At 59.1% G+C, this 15,492-nt stretch overlaps 4 protein-coding genes across 4 annotated transcripts; 3 read left to right on the top strand and 1 right to left on the bottom strand.

Annotated features, from left to right (window-relative positions):
• Positions 1–319: 319 nt before the first annotated feature.
• On the top strand, positions 320–3,969 carry GGS23DRAFT_565359 (beta-lactamase-like protein). Its single transcript, XM_051516210.1, has 2 exons — positions 320–652; positions 710–3,969. Exons 1-2 carry the CDS (start codon positions 507–509, stop codon positions 3,414–3,416), a joined length of 2,853 nt encoding a protein of 950 aa, XP_051372499.1. The 5' UTR covers positions 320–506; the 3' UTR covers positions 3,417–3,969.
• Positions 3,970–5,225: 1,256 nt separating this feature from the next.
• GGS23DRAFT_565357 (uncharacterized protein) lies at positions 5,226–7,019 on the top strand. The gene is made up of 2 exons (XM_051516209.1): positions 5,226–6,136; positions 6,295–7,019. Exons 1-2 carry the CDS (start codon positions 5,398–5,400, stop codon positions 6,570–6,572), a joined length of 1,017 nt encoding a protein of 338 aa, XP_051372498.1. The 5' UTR covers positions 5,226–5,397; the 3' UTR covers positions 6,573–7,019.
• A 60-nt stretch (positions 7,020–7,079) lies between these two features.
• Positions 7,080–9,906, top strand: GGS23DRAFT_620630 (LrgB-like family-domain-containing protein). The gene is made up of 5 exons (XM_051521116.1): positions 7,080–7,375; positions 7,448–7,678; positions 7,801–7,912; positions 7,988–9,037; positions 9,204–9,906. Exons 1-5 carry the CDS (start codon positions 7,319–7,321, stop codon positions 9,392–9,394), a joined length of 1,641 nt encoding a protein of 546 aa, XP_051372497.1. The 5' UTR covers positions 7,080–7,318; the 3' UTR covers positions 9,395–9,906.
• Positions 9,907–10,986, bottom strand: GGS23DRAFT_514004 (uncharacterized protein). The gene has a single exon (XM_051514582.1). The coding sequence runs from the start codon at positions 10,667–10,669 to the stop codon at positions 10,049–10,051; it is 621 nt and encodes a 206-aa protein (XP_051372496.1). The 5' UTR covers positions 10,670–10,986; the 3' UTR covers positions 9,907–10,048.
• Positions 10,987–15,492: the final 4,506 nt, after the last annotated feature.

Raw genomic sequence — 15,492 nt, 5'->3', positions numbered from 1 at the left:
CAATTGATGGAATTGACACGACATCATTCCGGAGATTTTCCGTCGATCTGCCAGCGCCGATGGTTTTTGGTCCGGAACCCCACCGCGTGGCTGCCGCATGTACCTCCTATGTTGGACGCAGGTACATATCTGCGTGCCTACATGCGGCCGTGTACATGCATCCAGCCACAGTAGTACTTTTTCAGCCACTGCCCGCCGTGTCTCTCACCTTGGAATGGGGACGCTCCACACCGCGTCGGGCATAGCGGACTGGAAAGCAGCGTGATGCTGGGCACGGTAGGTACGTACCGTCGAGGTCCCGTCAGCTTTCTACTCTTTGCGCGACACCTTCAAAATTCCTCCCATCTACTACTTCTCGGCCAACCACCACCACCTTCAGCCGTCGTCGGATTCGCAGCCGCGATCGCAACCGCAATCGCAGTTACGTGCCGCAGGAACATAGAAACCGTATTGTCGCTGCGAATCCACCCATCCTCGCACGGGCTTCCCGATACCATGACGTGACCATGTTTACCTTCAGTCCTCTATTGGGGGCGCTTTCGGAATCGGCGGCGTCGCAATCCATCTTGGAGCTCGACGGGGGGATTAAAGTCCTGGTTGACGTCGGCTGGGATGAGTCGTTCGATGTTTCCAAGTTAAGGGAACTAGAGAAGTAAGCGTGACGCCCCCGCGGAGAGTGCTGGCGTCGCTAACCGTCAGTTGCGTCTAGGCAAGTCCCGACGCTTTCCCTCATCCTGCTGACCCATGCGACGACGAACCACATTGCCGCCTTCGCGCACTGCTGCAAGCACTTCCCCCTCTTTACGCGGATTCCCGTCTACGCGACCTCCCCAGTCATCTCGCTCGGCCGAACGTTGCTCCAGGATATCTACGCCTCGACTCCTCTCGCCGCCACCACCATCCCGTCAAGTTCTCTCGACGAGGTCTCCTACACCGCTCAACAGTCTTCCTCTGATATCCTCCTGCAAGCTCCGACCCCCGAGGAGATTGCAACATATTTCTCCCTCATCCACCCGCTGAAATACTCTCAACCCCACCAGCCTCTCGGCTCCCCGTTCTCCCCCCCTCTGAACGGACTAACCATAACAGCCTATAACTCGGGTAGAACGCTCGGCGGTACTATCTGGCACATACAGCATGGGCTAGAGTCCATCGTTTATGCCGTCGATTGGAACCAGGGACGGGAGAATGTGTACGCGGGAGCGGCCTGGCTGGGGGGTGCCGGTGGCGGTGGTGCCGAGATCATCGAGCAACTACGGAAACCAACCGCCCTAGTCTGCAGCAGTAAGGGAGGCGAGAAGCCGTCCATCTCTGGCGGCCGGACCAAGCGGGATGAGCAATTGCTGAGCAAGGTTAGGACCTGCGTTGCCAGGGGCGGGACCGTCCTGATCCCGATCGATTCCAGTGCGCGGGTGTTGGAACTAGCGTACCTGATGGATCATGCGTGGCGAGTGGATGCGTCGACGGGTGAGGGCCAGCTCAAGTCTGCCAAACTTTACCTTGCCGGTCGTAATATCCACAGCACCATGAGGTACGCTCGGAGCATGCTAGAATGGATGGATGATAGCATTGTCCGGGAGTTCGAAGCCGTCGTCGATGGATCCAGGCCGGCGAACGGCGGCGCCGATGGAGCCAAACCCGGTAAGGAGGCTGGCCCGTTCAACTTCAGATTCCTGAAGCTCCTCGATAGAAGGGGACAGATTGACAAAATACTCCGTGACACCGCCGACGAAGGTCGTGCGGTTGGTAAGGTGATACTTGCAAGCGACTCCACGTTGGAATGGGGCTTCTCGAGAGACGTGTTGAAGCAGATCGCCCAGGACTCGAAGAACATGGTCATTCTAACCGAGTACCCGTCGCTGGTTTCGGAGGCACGCGTCTCGCTGTCGAGGAGCCTCTGGACGTGGTGGAAAGAAAAGCAGGAACACGCAAGTGACAGCGCGAACGGCGAAACTCAACATGACCTAGAGTTTACGGACGCGAAGAGGGAGGCCCTAGAGGGCAGCAGCCTAGCCATCTACCAACAATGGCTCGCACAACAACGCCAACTTCAGACCACCCTCCAGAACGGAGGAGCTAATGCACTCGAGGCGTCCGGGGATGTAGGTGACGAGGCTTCCGAGTCCGAGTCCGAGTCGGAGGATTCCGATAACGAGCAACAAGGTAGAGCGTTGAACGCTGCGACTACGATGGGCCAGGCGAGTAGAAAAAAGGCCGCTCTGACAGACGAAGACCTCGGCATCAACATACTATTAAAGAAGAAAGGCGTCCACGATTTCGACGTCAGAAATAAGAAAGGGCGGGACAGAATGTTCCCGCACCCAGTTAGAAGAAAACGTGGAGATGATTACGGGGAGCTTATCCGCCCCGAAGATTTTCTCCGAGCGGAGGAGAGGGATGACAACGATGGACAGGATCCGGCGCAGGGGGCGAAGGATGAAGTCCAGGAGGGCCTCGGGAAGAAGCGGAAATGGGACAACGCTGCCATCTCCGCCAAGAACCAGGGCAGCGGGTCGTCAAAGCGACCGCATTTCGGGCGTACCACCTCGGACGACCTCGAAGTGGTAGTCACGAACGATTTGGTCGAAGACGAGCTGGACGGCGTCCCAGATGATCTAGACGAGGCGGCAACCGGCCCTTCGAGGCTAGCGTTTACGAAGGAGACGATCACAATCAACCTGGAGGTCGAGTTTATCGACTTCAGCGGCATCCATGACAAGCGTAGTCTGCACATGCTGATTCCCTTGATTCAGCCCCGGAAACTCATATTCATCGGTGGGAGCGAGGATGAGACGCTAGCTTTAGCTTCGGATTGCAAGAAGCTACTCGCCGAAGGATCCACCGGAATTTACACCCCAGGCGTCGGCACCACCATCGACGCGAGTGTCGACACGAATGCTTGGGTGGTCAGGCTGGCTCCCTCTCTCGTCAAGCAGCTGAAGTGGCAGAAAGTACGGGGATTGAGCATCGCAACAGTCACCGGCCTACTGCTTGCTCTACGGAAGGAGGCTCTTGGGACAGCCCACGACGAGGATGCGGCGAATAAGCGCCTCAAGACGGAAGAGCCGGAAGACTCAGCGGAGGCGGTGGTAGCTGTGGAGCCGACGCTTGACGTGCTTCCCAGCAGCATGGCATCGGCGACCCGGTCCGTGGCCCAGCCGCTCCACGTCGGTGATTTACGACTGGCCGACCTGAGAAAAGCCATGCAGCAATCGGGCCACACGGCGGAGTTTAGAGGCGAAGGCACGCTGTTGATAGACGGGTCGGTGGTGGTGCGGAAGACGACAGCGGGACGGATCGACGTGGAGAGCATCGGCCTGCCAACAGACGGCGGCCCGGCAACCCAACTCGGCGGTACGTTCTATGCGGTCAAGAGGACGATCTATGAGAGCTTAGCGGTCGTGGCTGGTGCTTAATTGGACAATATTACTGGGGATTTGTGTGAATATCTTCGCAGCACTAGACGCTCGCGCTGGGAACCGCAACGTATAGGTGCTTGTGCCATTGCTTCTGTTGTGATCTCAGTTCCGGGATCTCACTCCGTGGCAAGCGAAATAGACGAATACCGCCAAGCAGTTACTGGAGAGTGCAACTGAGCTGACTATAGCGGGTCTCGCGTGTCGCTTTGACTAGTCAGGTCGTAGGTAAAGCCCCCTGACTTACTGGTATATAAAAGCCCTTTGTCCGGAAGCTGTTTCGCCCTACGTCGAGATCGTCTGCTCCTAAAAGGGGAGAAGACTTGCTTACGCTCTCCCTCTCTCCCTCTCTGTGGAGGAAGTACTATCTTGGAGAAGCCAAGGGAGTCGTGTATCTCCTTGATTTCCTGCGTCGAAACATCAGTCTCGTAAGTAGTGGACATGTTTTATACAGTAGTGTATCACTATTCCCAGCATAGATAGGCGTTCCAGTATCTCTTAGGTAGCAAATACCAAGCTATTATATAGGGGTAATATATCAAGGCCGTTTCAGTAGATGGACTTGCTTCCTTGGTTATTGAGGAACCTTGGTAGTTTACTTCCAGTAATCACACAATAAACATCTCAAGTTTATCTGGCGAGGAAGAAAGGACATGATACCTCGAGACCTTACAGCAGTTATGGTGGTTTAGGGGCATAGTACGTCTTCCGCTGTATTAGTTTTCTCAAAAGAATTGACCACCGTGAAGAATACAGTGGATAGAGAATAAAGTACCCCTTTCTGTTCCCCGTCTTCCATTGTCTAACCTCCCCCCCTCCCCCTATCCTAATACTTCTATCCCTATGCGTAAATACCTCTATACCAGCCACTCTCGCCCGCCCTCTCCAAGTTGGCGATGTTGACCCTCGCCCGCGGCAACCATGGGCCATATCAGTGAATTAAGGCTAACCATGTCTGTCTGTCTGTGAGGGGTTCCATATTGCCACACATCTTCCAGAGAAAACATTTTCTCGTTCTGGTTGACGCAATCCCCAGCTCTTCCCGTCACACATCCACCAAAGTCGACGAGATATCGAGGCCGGCATACCTCCAGCCGTCTCTGGAGATCGTGATTACTAGGTTTGTCCGTCCTCCATCAACTCGGATTTCCTGATCCATCAAATCGCCATTATCCCTGGGGAAGCTCGAAACCGTAACCGCCTGATCCAGCCCCCGTGCCACGCCTGTTGGTCCTTCCTCCAACACCCACTCTCCCATCTCCAAACCCATCTATCAATCAAGAGGGCCGCAGACATTGCCGGCGATATTCTCTTGTCACGTAGGCATACACCTACAGTGGAGAGCTACCTTACTTACCTAAACCTGCCCTCCAAAACTATACAGCTCCATAGCCGGCTCCTCCATCTGGGGTTGCTCTTTTCTTTTCTGGTAAGTCAACATACACCTTCTCGCCCGCATCCCATCGCTCTCTGTGCACAACCTACTGTACCAGCCGTAGCTGAGCGTAGCTGAGCTACGTGATATGTTTTTATTTCCATTCCCCCAAATGGCATCGTCTTTGTGTACTTGTCGATACCACCCTGGTCGACAGATCTTAAGCTAATGAGCAATATAATATCCAGGCCATACTCATCGCCAGCTAGGTCATCAGGGCCGGTGACGATACCCCCCGTATCACCTCGCACGTCGTAGCCAAGCTGGGCCTCCTCTGTAGTTGGCGTTGTGGTTCGAGTCCTTCAGATCTTCTATCGGTATGGATACCTCCTTCTCTAAATTCGTCAAGCTGTTCTATCCCGACGACCATAACACCCCGTCGTCTTTCCTAGAGCACTAGTTGCACTCATCACCACACGACGACTTGTATTCAAGCCCATTAAGAACTTGCAAATTCCATACTGCTAGCTGACGGATCAATCTCTAATAGTACATCATAGGAACGTCAAGTGCCTTGCCCACTTCAGCAAGGTAGATCTGACAGCCATGTCGTTTTACCCACGTCTGCCTGATGAGCTGAAGCTCAATATCTGGGAGAAAGCCAGCCTGCCAGCTGGCGTTCATCGCTTCACGATGAGGACATACGACGACAACTCTTTTCTGGGTATCGAGATTACGCCGATGCGCGGCACGTTCCGAAGTGACCCGTCGGCCTGGCGAGCGAGGGAGGTACTCGGACGGGTCGACGGCATCGCAGCAGAAGTCGCCGTGCAGCAAATCCGCAACGGCACGCCTCATGTAATCGAACTCTCTAAAACCCCCAACCGGCAGGGCGTCGTACCGCACCGGTTGAGCAGACCTAGGGTTGCGATTGATGCCGCAAATGATCTCGTCCACTTCGAGGTTATCGGCGAGGTCTGTAGCGCGGAAATAGCGCCCCTCAATCCCGCGCGTCGTATTCTGAGACCGACCCGAGTCGCCATCGACTTTAAGAAGCCGCGCATCAGCGCGAACGATTACTTTGACACATTCAGCTGTGTTTGCGATGTTGACGATCCGGAGGAGGAAAGCCACAAGGCACTCTGCCCAATCAAGGTCGCCGAATTCATCGCCTTCTTCCCTGAACTCGAGGTGTTCTATATTGCCGTCAAGCTACACCTTCGCAGTGTCTTGTCGTTAAAAAAAAGAGGCACCAAGAGAGCCCACGACGGTCAAGCGGTGGAGAACGCGTCGGAGCAGGAGGATGAGAAAGACAAGGTCTCTGTTGCCCTGGAGAAATTCCGACGTAGGTCTTCCCCGATACCCCCTTACTAACGCTCCTCCCTCTTCCCGTGATTTTTTTTTTTAAGAAAAAAAAAACCTTCCCTACGCTGGCGGGGAGGGAGAGGATCGATTCTAGCATTTTGACTATCAAGACCTGTGCTGACCAGTCCGTTGGCGCAGGCGCCGCGCGGCTCCACAACCTCGATGTTTTCCAGGACAGCGAGTACACCTACTACGAGGTGCGAGAGTGCGACACCGGGTGCCTCGCCGCCGACGAATACATCTGGGACGCCGCTAAGGGGACTGAGGTGGTATGCCAAGACGAAGAAGAAGGCATAATCGGCGACCGCCGAAGACGAGAGGCATTCCGATGCAAGGTCCTGGTGTACTGCGAGACCGAGCGTCCGGCCAACACCTCGGGACGAGCCGGCGGATCGGCACCGCACGAGCTTCAGTAGCTTCGGGGCGGACAGGGAGGGCTTCTCTGGCTTTCGAGAGCCGGAACTGCCCCTCTGAGCTGGAGACGCGGGTTGGTCCCGTGAACGGCAGGCTGGAGTGGGATGGAGGGAAAAGCTGGCGCGACGCCGAGGGATCCGGTCTGCGTTCAGCAGAACCGCGGACTGGGGCCCTCCTCCTATCAGGACGGGTATATCTGCTCCGTCTTTTTTTTTTTCTTCACTCTCTCCCCTCAACACCAGGACACGAGGCAGCCAGTGGCGGTCCTACACGGCAACACGTAATTTTTTTCTCGTTTTTCTACTCGGGGTGTGTTGCCCGTGGACTGGATCAGCTGGCTGCTGATGTGCCTACCTAATTGCTAATAGTTAATATTGGTCCCCGGGCCGTAAGCCCAAGGGGGGGACTGTGAGTACTGACTGAGGCCGAGATCGGCCCCGTCATCAGGGAAATAAATAAATAAATACAATGACACAAAGCTGGTGATTGTTTGTGATAGTGCCTCTTCCGCAAACAGCCAATTGCCCAGGCGCATGCTCCTTACTGATACTACGTCGTCGACTGTCACGATGCAATGAACGCGCCCGCCTAATGTCGCACACTCCACTGCACCTAAAGACAATTACGTACAAGAACAAGTGCTACTAATACCTACTTATGTGACGCCTGGCTTCTCTGCAGAGGCTTCATCTCGGGACAGCGATATAATATTTCCATATAATCGACATCTCAAACTCCTCTTCGGACCATGGCCGTCTCGCGTGGGCAGGCAGTCTGGAACGACTTGTGGACTGCGGCGCAACTGGTATTAAAGGGCCTCTCGTTCCCCATCCGTCCATGACCAGCCTAACAAACTAACTCGCGAGCGCGAGCGCAGACGTTCCGGCACTCGCGGCACCAGCTCGTCCAGGCGTGGCTGTACGTGCCCGCGGGCATCCTGGTGATGCTGCTGGCGTGCTTCGGGGTGGAGAAGCTGTTCGCGCTGCGGTCGGTGCCGTTCCCGGCGTCGGTGGCGTGCCTCGTCATCCTCGTCGCCGCGCTGCTCCTCGCCGAGAGGCTGCTCGGCGAGAACAGGACGCGCCGCGTCGTCGCCGTCATCGAGGTCCCCGTAAGAGACACCCCCCCCCCCCAACCCCCCAACCCCCCCCTTTTCCCCCCTACGTCGTACCACTACTGTTTTGCCCTGTGCCTCAGACTAACCTATGCCCTTTTGCCCTTCGTCTCGGATAGGGCGGCTGGGCGCTGCGCTGGATCAACGTCCTGTTCACGCCCTCCTTCGTATTACTGCCCCTGAGCCCGGCGATCGGGGGGATCGAGGTGCTCAAGATCATCGCTGTCTTCGGTACGTGCGCCCTGGGACGGCGACCTGCACCGTCTGCTAACGCGGTGGGCCCCCCCCTCCTCCCCGTATCTCTAGTCATCGGGTTCGTCGTGATGATCGCGTTCGCGGCGTACCTGACGCGCGGCCTGCAGCTCGTGCTCGGGTCGTCGAAGCGGGCCGTGGCCGAGCGCGCCGAGGAGCTGCACCCGGGGAGCGCGGACGCCATCCCGCTAGCGGCCGCGGCGCCGCCGCCCCCCGCGGACGGGTCGGCGTCGGGCTCCGCGACGGCCGTCGACGACGACGACGCGCCCTCGTCGGACGACGCGCGCGTGGTGCGGCCCCCTCCTGCTTCGCGCGGACGCGGCGCCGCCTCCGACGCCGGCCGCGGCGACGACGACCCGGCGCGTGCCGCCGCGGAGCTGCCGCCGCAGGCCCCGGTGCCGCCGGCGCGCGCGACCCGGTGGGCGGCGCGGATGGCGGCGCACCTCGACGCGGCGCCGTACGCGGCCGCGCTCGTGCTCGCGGGCCTGCCGGCGTACTACGGCGCCGGGTACGCGATGCCGCTGCACGCGAGCGTCAACGTGCTGGCGTACGCGGGCGCGGCGGCGCTGCCGGCGGCCTGGCAGCGCGTCCTGCACCCGGTGCTGGTGGCGTCGCTGGCGACGGTGCTCGCGCTGTGGGCGCTGGGCCTCGCGCGCGGCCAGCCCCTCGCCGCCACGCTCGCCGCCTACAAGACCGGCGCCGGCTACCAGGAGCTGTGGGGCGGCCGCCGCGGCCGCGACGCCGCGCTGCCCGGCGCCGCCGACCTGTTCGCCAGCGTGCTCGACGCCAGCATCGTCTCCTTCGCCCTGCCCGTCTACCGCTACCGCCGCGAGCTGCGCCGCCACCTCCTCCCCATCCTCGTCCCCAACGTCGCCATCTCCGTCGGCTCCCTGTTCGCGTACCCCTGGGTCTGCCGCGCCGTCGGCATCGCCGCACGCCGCGGCCTCGCCTTCGCCGCGCGCAGCCTCACCCTCGCCCTCGCCGTCCCCGCCGCCACGAACCTCGGCGGCGACGTCAACACGGCCGCCGCGCTCGCCATCATGAGCGGCATCGTCGGCGTCCTCGTCGGCCGCCGCATGCTCGCCTGGCTGAAGATACCCGAAGGTTTGTTCGCCCGCTTGCTTGTATCTCTCTCTAGCCGTCTACTCTTCTTGCCTGCCAGTCTATCCACCTAACCGGCCCATTTTCGTTCTCACGCCTGCCCCGCGCTCCCCTTACTCATACTATCATCCATCCAGCTCATTAACCCGCTGCTTACCTGCGCATACAGACGACTACGTGACTCGCGGCGTGACGCTCGGCGCTAACTCGTCGGCCATCGCGGCGGCGCTGCTTCTGCGCACCGACCCGCGGGCCGCGGCGCTCTCGATCCTGTCCATGAGCCTCTTCGGCACGATCACCGTGCTGTTCACCTCCATACCGCCGATAACAGCCGCGGTGCAGTCTCTGGTGGGGCTATAAGGGACAGCGTCGGGGTGGTATTCTCGGCGCGCATTCGGCTCATTCGGCTTAAGGGGGTTTGGTTCTTCTAATAATACTCACGGCTGGGCGGGAGAGGCATCGAGCATTGGGCGTTGGGTGTGTTTGGAGTACCCTTCACCCCTAAGGGATCTTTGTTTAGTGCTGCGACCTTGTGTACGAGGCCGTTATGGCAGATAGCACACGGCATTCCTCTATTGTGTACCTATCTACGACATCGATGCTGTTCAAACATGTAGGCAATGGCCGTCTCGAACGCGAACGGGAGACCTTCTACGGAGCAATACGGGCTACATATCCTTGGAAACAGTGGAATCTACGGGAACACCCGTACTTGGCTCTATCTAGATGATGCATGCCGTAGCAGCTGCGCACAGGGCCCAAGACGTCTCCTAACAGCAAGGCAGAAGTAAGCGAAGAATAGATACCTATCTATCGACCTCGGAGGATAACAAGCGTGTATCTACCAGCCAGCGTGTGTGAAGTCGGATGGCCGTCTGCCCACGGTAGGAGTGTAGGTATGCGCTCTCGGTACGCGAAGACGACCTAAGCAAGAAGCAGCCAGACAGCCAGACAGACCTCTGCGTAGCGAGCGGCGCTGCGTCCAGGCCGTCCCTCGTCGCCACATCTGCCTACCTACGTGCCTACTAAACCACCACCAGCACGACAGCAGGCCTCTCCCAACCCCCCTCCCCCCTCCCATCTCTCCCCTCGCCGCCAGACACCTCGCGCGCCAGGCGAAGGGGGGAAGACCGCCCGCGCACGGCAGCCAGCGTGCGCAACCGACGACGCATTATTGCCCGGGCGCTCTCTCTCTCTCTCTCTCTCTCTCTCTCTCTCTGTTTCTCGCCCTTGACCGAAAACCAGCGCGTCGCGTGCGCGCCCAATCAGCGTCGGCCGCGCGATAGCATCCGCGCCGAACCTGCCTTGCCTTGGCCTGCCTGTCTTCGCCCTTTTTTTTTTTTTTTCGCCTCCCAGCGGCGCCTCTGGAAAAAAAAAAAAAAACCCACCTACCTGGTGTTGCGTGCCTGGCTGCGCCCGTTGCGTGCGTGCCTGGGCCGCCTGCACACCGCACCTATCCCCACGTCGTCCCATCCCGTCCCATCCCGTCCCATCCCTTCGAACTCGCTCGCTCGCCATACACCCCCCCCCTCTTCCTCCCCGCTCTCTCTCTCCTCGCGCCCAACTCGCTAAATGTTGAGGCCTCGCTAGGTCGTCGCCGGCAGTCAGATGAAGAGAAGGCAAAAGAGCCCCCATCCCCCTCCTCCCGCACCAATCGCGGACGGCGGCGGCGCACGTATCTCAGGGGAGAGAGAGAGGAGAGAGAGAGAGAGAAGGGGGGGTGGTAATGGTGGCTTTGTCTTTTTTTTGGTTTCGTTTTCCTTCCCGTCCGAATTCTCGCGCTGCTTTTCCCGCGCAGCAGCGACAAGGCGTGGCGGGTGTCCCGTCGCCCCGGAAGTCCTGCCTCCCTCCCTCCCCGGTCGTCCTGCCGCTGCCGCTGCCGCTGCTTCCTGTCGTCATCATCGTCATTATCGTCAGATATATCACGTACGACTATAGGCCGCTACTACGGCATGCAGAGGGAGGGGGGGCGGGTGTGGGTGTGGATGTGGGTGTGTGCGCCATGAGCCAGGAGAGGGGGGGGGAGGGGACAGGGGGAGGTAGAGGAGCGGAGGGGAGACCGGGGGGGGGGGAGGGAAGAGGGAGAGGGAGAGAGACGGGGGGCGCAGAAATGCGTGATAATGTGCGTCGCGGTTCCTTCCTAATCTCCGCGCCTTCAGCCTGCCTACTTGTGTTGTATGTAGGCGTGTTTAGATATGTAGGTGTAATGTATGTATATGTATGTGGATGTATGTACGCAGGCAGGTAGGTAGGTAGGTAGGTAGTAATCCGTCTCTGTTTTGTCCGCGGACCTGCCTATATCGTCGCCGTGATATAGGGAGGGAGGGGGGGCGGAGGCGAAGGGTGGCCAGCCGTCTACCAGAGAGTAGGGGTTCGCGTACATATCTAAGTGCTTCCGTAGGTAGGAATCCGAGATCCAGCCAACCAACCAGCCATCCCCGTCCGCCCTCTATGGGGGAAAAAAAGACCAGAGAAAGAGACCCGACGTCGATTCCGGTTGGGTATGACGTCGCTTATCCTCTCCCTTTCTTTCTTTTTATAGATTAAAAGAAACCAAACCAAAAAACGGGAGGAAAGGGGGAAGAAGGGGTATCCCCGCAGATGGATATATCCATGCGGATAATATAGCTACGATATGTATAATAGTAATCGGTCCTTTCCTCTGGCAGATATTAAGTACCGTGGCATGCATATATTTGACGTATGTACATATGGGGTCGCTATCAGCCTGCATCCCAACGTGTCTACCTCGAAGATGAAGAGGACGAGAGCACGACGAGCACGGGGCGAGGGCAGGACGGCACGGGGACGTGGACGGCAAGGACTACACGCAGCGGGCGCATCCAGCCTATCTGCTGCGTGTGGCTTTTGGGTGAGAGGAAAGGGGGGGGGGGGTGTGGTGAGGTTCAGACATGGGTGGTTTGGCCGCCTGCCGATGGATAGAGTACACCATGCCTACACTGAGGAGCCAGGTCGATCAACCCGTAAGCTCGCTCGCTCGCTGAGCCCGCGTCCCCGGTACGCGCGACGCGGATGACCGGGCGTGCGCCACATTCCTCCTCGACGGGGGGGAAGGGAGGGCAGAGACGGGGCCCAGCTGAGGCGACCCTAGATGATCTAGATCGCTGTGACAGCTCGCTAGCAGGGCACGCTGGCCCGCATCGCACAGTGAGACCTCCTGCCATCATGAGGCGCCACACTCGGGGTCCGCGATGCCGGCGCGGCGTACAGGTCTTGTCGCCTTTGCCTACTCCGGCAGGCAGCGTACACACGCTGCTAACTCCTGCCCCAATGCTCTGCGTGGGCCTGTTTGCCTGTCGTCGTTAGCTTGCTCTCGTCGCCCTCGCAGTATTCCCGTCTCCTCCCTCGTCCTCGCTAGGGGCCTGCTAGACGGACCCCGACTCGGGTAAAAGGGGGCGCCGGCAATACCCTTCGGCCCTGGTCCTGGCCGGCGATAGTTAGCACTATTATACGTCACGCAGGTCTGAGGGGGATTCCCTCTCCTCCTCCTCCGGGCGCCGCCCCGCCCACTGGCCCCCCTGAGTCGTCCCGAAGCGGTATCCGGAGTGCCGATCGCTGCGGTTGTCGTGGCTGCGCCAGTGCTCGTAGACATGTATTTAGTCCGTATTTCGTATCGACGTAGCATTTCTGGCAACCCTCGCGCTCACCGCCTCACCGCCTCACGGAACGCTGCGACGTTGCGACACTAGCCACTTACTCCTCGTGATGGTCGATGTAGTAAAAAATTCCCTGCCTGCCCCGTGGCCCTCGCGAAGCAAGCAGCCCCCGCACCCAATAGGGCGAGTTTCTATTTCCGCGGATATTTCTGTACGTACGTACGTACGACGAGGCTTCGACGTCTTCGTCGTATACATCGGTGCGGGCGAATTGCCTCATTGCTTTATTTATTTTTGGGGTAGATTTTCTTTTTCGCACTAGTGCACTGCCGCCAGCAGCACTGTCGCCACAATCGTCGTCTTTAGCCTCATTATCGCCGTGGTGGAGGTCTCGTGGCGGGCCGTTGGGCACAGGCACACGTTCTAGACGCCTTGTCGGCTGGCCGCTATCGATTTCGTAGCGAGGAATAGGGAGATCGGAGACGGGTCAGCCACGTGGAGTTGGCAGAAGAACCAAAGAACGAACGAGAGAAAAAAAAAAGAATTTAAGCGATGCACCTCGGGCAAAAACGTCCCCGTCCTGGGTGATGCCTTACGCAGGAACCGCCTCTGAGGGCATAAAGGAAAAGAAAAGAAAAAAAAAAACGATGGGAATCGTAGGGGGTAGAGAGATAGAGAGGAGAATCACCTGCTCCCCTCCTCCACCCCCTTCCCTCCCCCCCCATCTATCATCGCAATGTTACGCGCGCAGACATGTACTTGGAGGGCCCGGCGGCGAGGTGCGAGTGACTGCCGGATAGGGAAGGTTTGGTGCTCGATGGCGCCATGCCATTGGCTGCCGGCGCGCGGACGACTCCGGCCCAAATGTCTCTGTTCTTCTCCAGGAGAGTCGTCGGCTCTTGTGGCTCGTGGAGAGCCTTTCAAAGAAAAAAAGAGGCGCCGCAGCCAAACCACCAAACGAGGGAGATACCTAGAGAGGAACCCTCCGCGATTTTCCGCTCTCGAAAAAGATAAACAAAAAAAAAGTTGCCGAGTTGGCTCGCGGGAAATCATTCGCTAAACGGACCGACCCGCCCTTACCTAGCTCTTTTCCCCCTTTACACTTTTCTCCGACGCGCGGTAGGTAGAGGCGCCCCTCGTCGCCTAGCCGAGCCCGACTCGACTCGCTGGGCCCCCCAGCGTCAAATCGTCATGACGATGCGATGACGATGTGGCTGATGGCTATTTTTGACCTTCGGGCGGGTGGTCTCGATGCACTCGCACTCTCGGCCGCCCCGCCGGCATTCGCCCGAAAGAAGATGGGGAGCCCTACTGGGCGAGTGGTCCCGGGGATAGGGGGGTGGGTGCTGGCACAGGTCTGTGGCTGAACTCCCCTTTCCCCCCGCCTCCCCTCCAGCGACATTCCGCGCTCCAAGTTGTGGCGACAGCGAGCTTTCCGCCGCGCCGCCCTTCCCTGCCCTGGACCAACTCGACGCTGTCGTCTCGTGGGTGGGTGTCCTGCTCCGGTCTCCCCGCGTCCCATTGGCCCCCGGGAAACTCCGGGAAGGCGGCCCAGTGGTAGAGAGGCAGGCGGACAGAGATCGTAGGGAGGGCAGCATAGGGAGGGTGGTAGGGAGGGGAGGGGAGGGTTGGGTTGGCCAGGCAGGGAGCCTGACAGCGGCTGTGACTCCTGTACATAGGGACCGGAGGCGGGCGATGCGGTGGCGATCGTTGCCCACCTGCCTGTCGTACATACATGCGTGCACACACACACACGCACACGCACACGCGCACACGCGCACCTAAGTCCACACAGACATGCATATGAAATTATGCCGAATGGGATCAGCCATCGGCGTCCCCCCTCCCCCCAGCGTGTCACATAGTCCGTAGCCCTTCAGCGATCGATCGTCGCCCTGGTCAGCTGAAAACGAACATGCTGCCGCCTTCCCATTGGACCCAGATCTCTAGGGGCTGTTGAGGCATGCCGGATGTCGTAGGTGCGACTCCACGTGGCAGGAGAGCGGAGGCCTCCTTACCACCGTCCTCGCCAGATCGGGGCGAGTCGTTCCTGGGAGGAGATTTCTGGTGTTGGCATCTCTTGGTGCCGCTCGGCAGGCCGTCGTTGACGCGTGGGATGAAGGGGGGGGGGGGGGGGGGGGACGAGGACGCGACCGCGACCGCTAATTTGGTACCGCCGATTCCGATTCTCGCGCGAAGACGGCCGGGATTCACCGCTGGGTGAGGTTACCGGCGCACTGCTGCGGTCTCCGCGAGAGGTGCTGTGCGATTGGAGGCTGGATCTCCAGGTGACATCGACGCCTCCCGCTGGCCGGTTTGCTGCCTACCAGGTCGGCGTACCAGGTCGGCGTCGGCGGGAGAGTCTGGAACTGTTACCGGAGAGGCAGGCTCTGGAGATGATACCTCGGACGGGGGGGGGCGGGGAGATGGTAAGTATGGTGGTAAGCGCCCCCAGAGGTAAGCACCCTAATAAGTAGGCCCGTAAGGGGGGCTGCCCGCGGTCAAGGCAGATGTAGCTGGCTCCAAGTACGCACAGGTACCGGTACTTGCGTAGACCGCTAGATCGACCACCTTCAGCGACCCGGTAGCGCATCGCGGGTGCATGACGCAGGCCCTGGATGAGCCCCAATGGTACGCTGTAATGGGCCTCTTACCACGCGCTACGGAGCCCCCATCTCCCTCCTACACCCTCCCAAGGACCCGACCCAATGCGCGCTGCTACGCAGACGTGCGCACGCACCTACGTAGGTAGGCCTGTTATGTATGTGTGTATGTATGTATGTATGTATGTACGTACGTATGTCTGTCTGTCTCTGTCTGTATGTCTGTCTGTCTGTCTGT

Source organism: Durotheca rogersii (assembly GCF_024521655.1).
Source record: "Durotheca rogersii strain YMJ 92031201 chromosome Unknown GGS23scaffold_8, whole genome shotgun sequence".
NCBI classification, from domain to species: domain Eukaryota; kingdom Fungi; phylum Ascomycota; class Sordariomycetes; order Xylariales; family Xylariaceae; genus Durotheca; species Durotheca rogersii.
The sequence above is the reverse complement of the archived record's forward strand: the minus strand, read 5'-3'. Positions and strand labels throughout refer to the sequence as shown.

Coding starts and splice junctions, on each gene's coding strand:
- GGS23DRAFT_565359 (XM_051516210.1), top strand. CDS start 507: ATGTTTACCTTCAGTCCTCTATTGGGGGCGCTTTCGGAATCGGCGGCG. Junction 653..709: donor AAGTTAAGGGAACTAGAGAA/GTAAGCGTGACG, acceptor AGTTGCGTCTAG/GCAAGTCCCGACGCTTTCCC.
- GGS23DRAFT_565357 (XM_051516209.1), top strand. CDS start 5,398: ATGTCGTTTTACCCACGTCTGCCTGATGAGCTGAAGCTCAATATCTGG. Junction 6,137..6,294: donor TGCCCTGGAGAAATTCCGAC/GTAGGTCTTCCC, acceptor CCGTTGGCGCAG/GCGCCGCGCGGCTCCACAAC.
- GGS23DRAFT_620630 (XM_051521116.1), top strand. CDS start 7,319: ATGGCCGTCTCGCGTGGGCAGGCAGTCTGGAACGACTTGTGGACTGCG. Junction 7,913..7,987: donor CAAGATCATCGCTGTCTTCG/GTACGTGCGCCC, acceptor CCGTATCTCTAG/TCATCGGGTTCGTCGTGATG. Junction 9,038..9,203: donor CTGGCTGAAGATACCCGAAG/GTTTGTTCGCCC, acceptor CTGCGCATACAG/ACGACTACGTGACTCGCGGC.
- GGS23DRAFT_514004 (XM_051514582.1), bottom strand. CDS start 10,669: ATGGGGGCTCTTTTGCCTTCTCTTCATCTGACTGCCGGCGACGACCTA.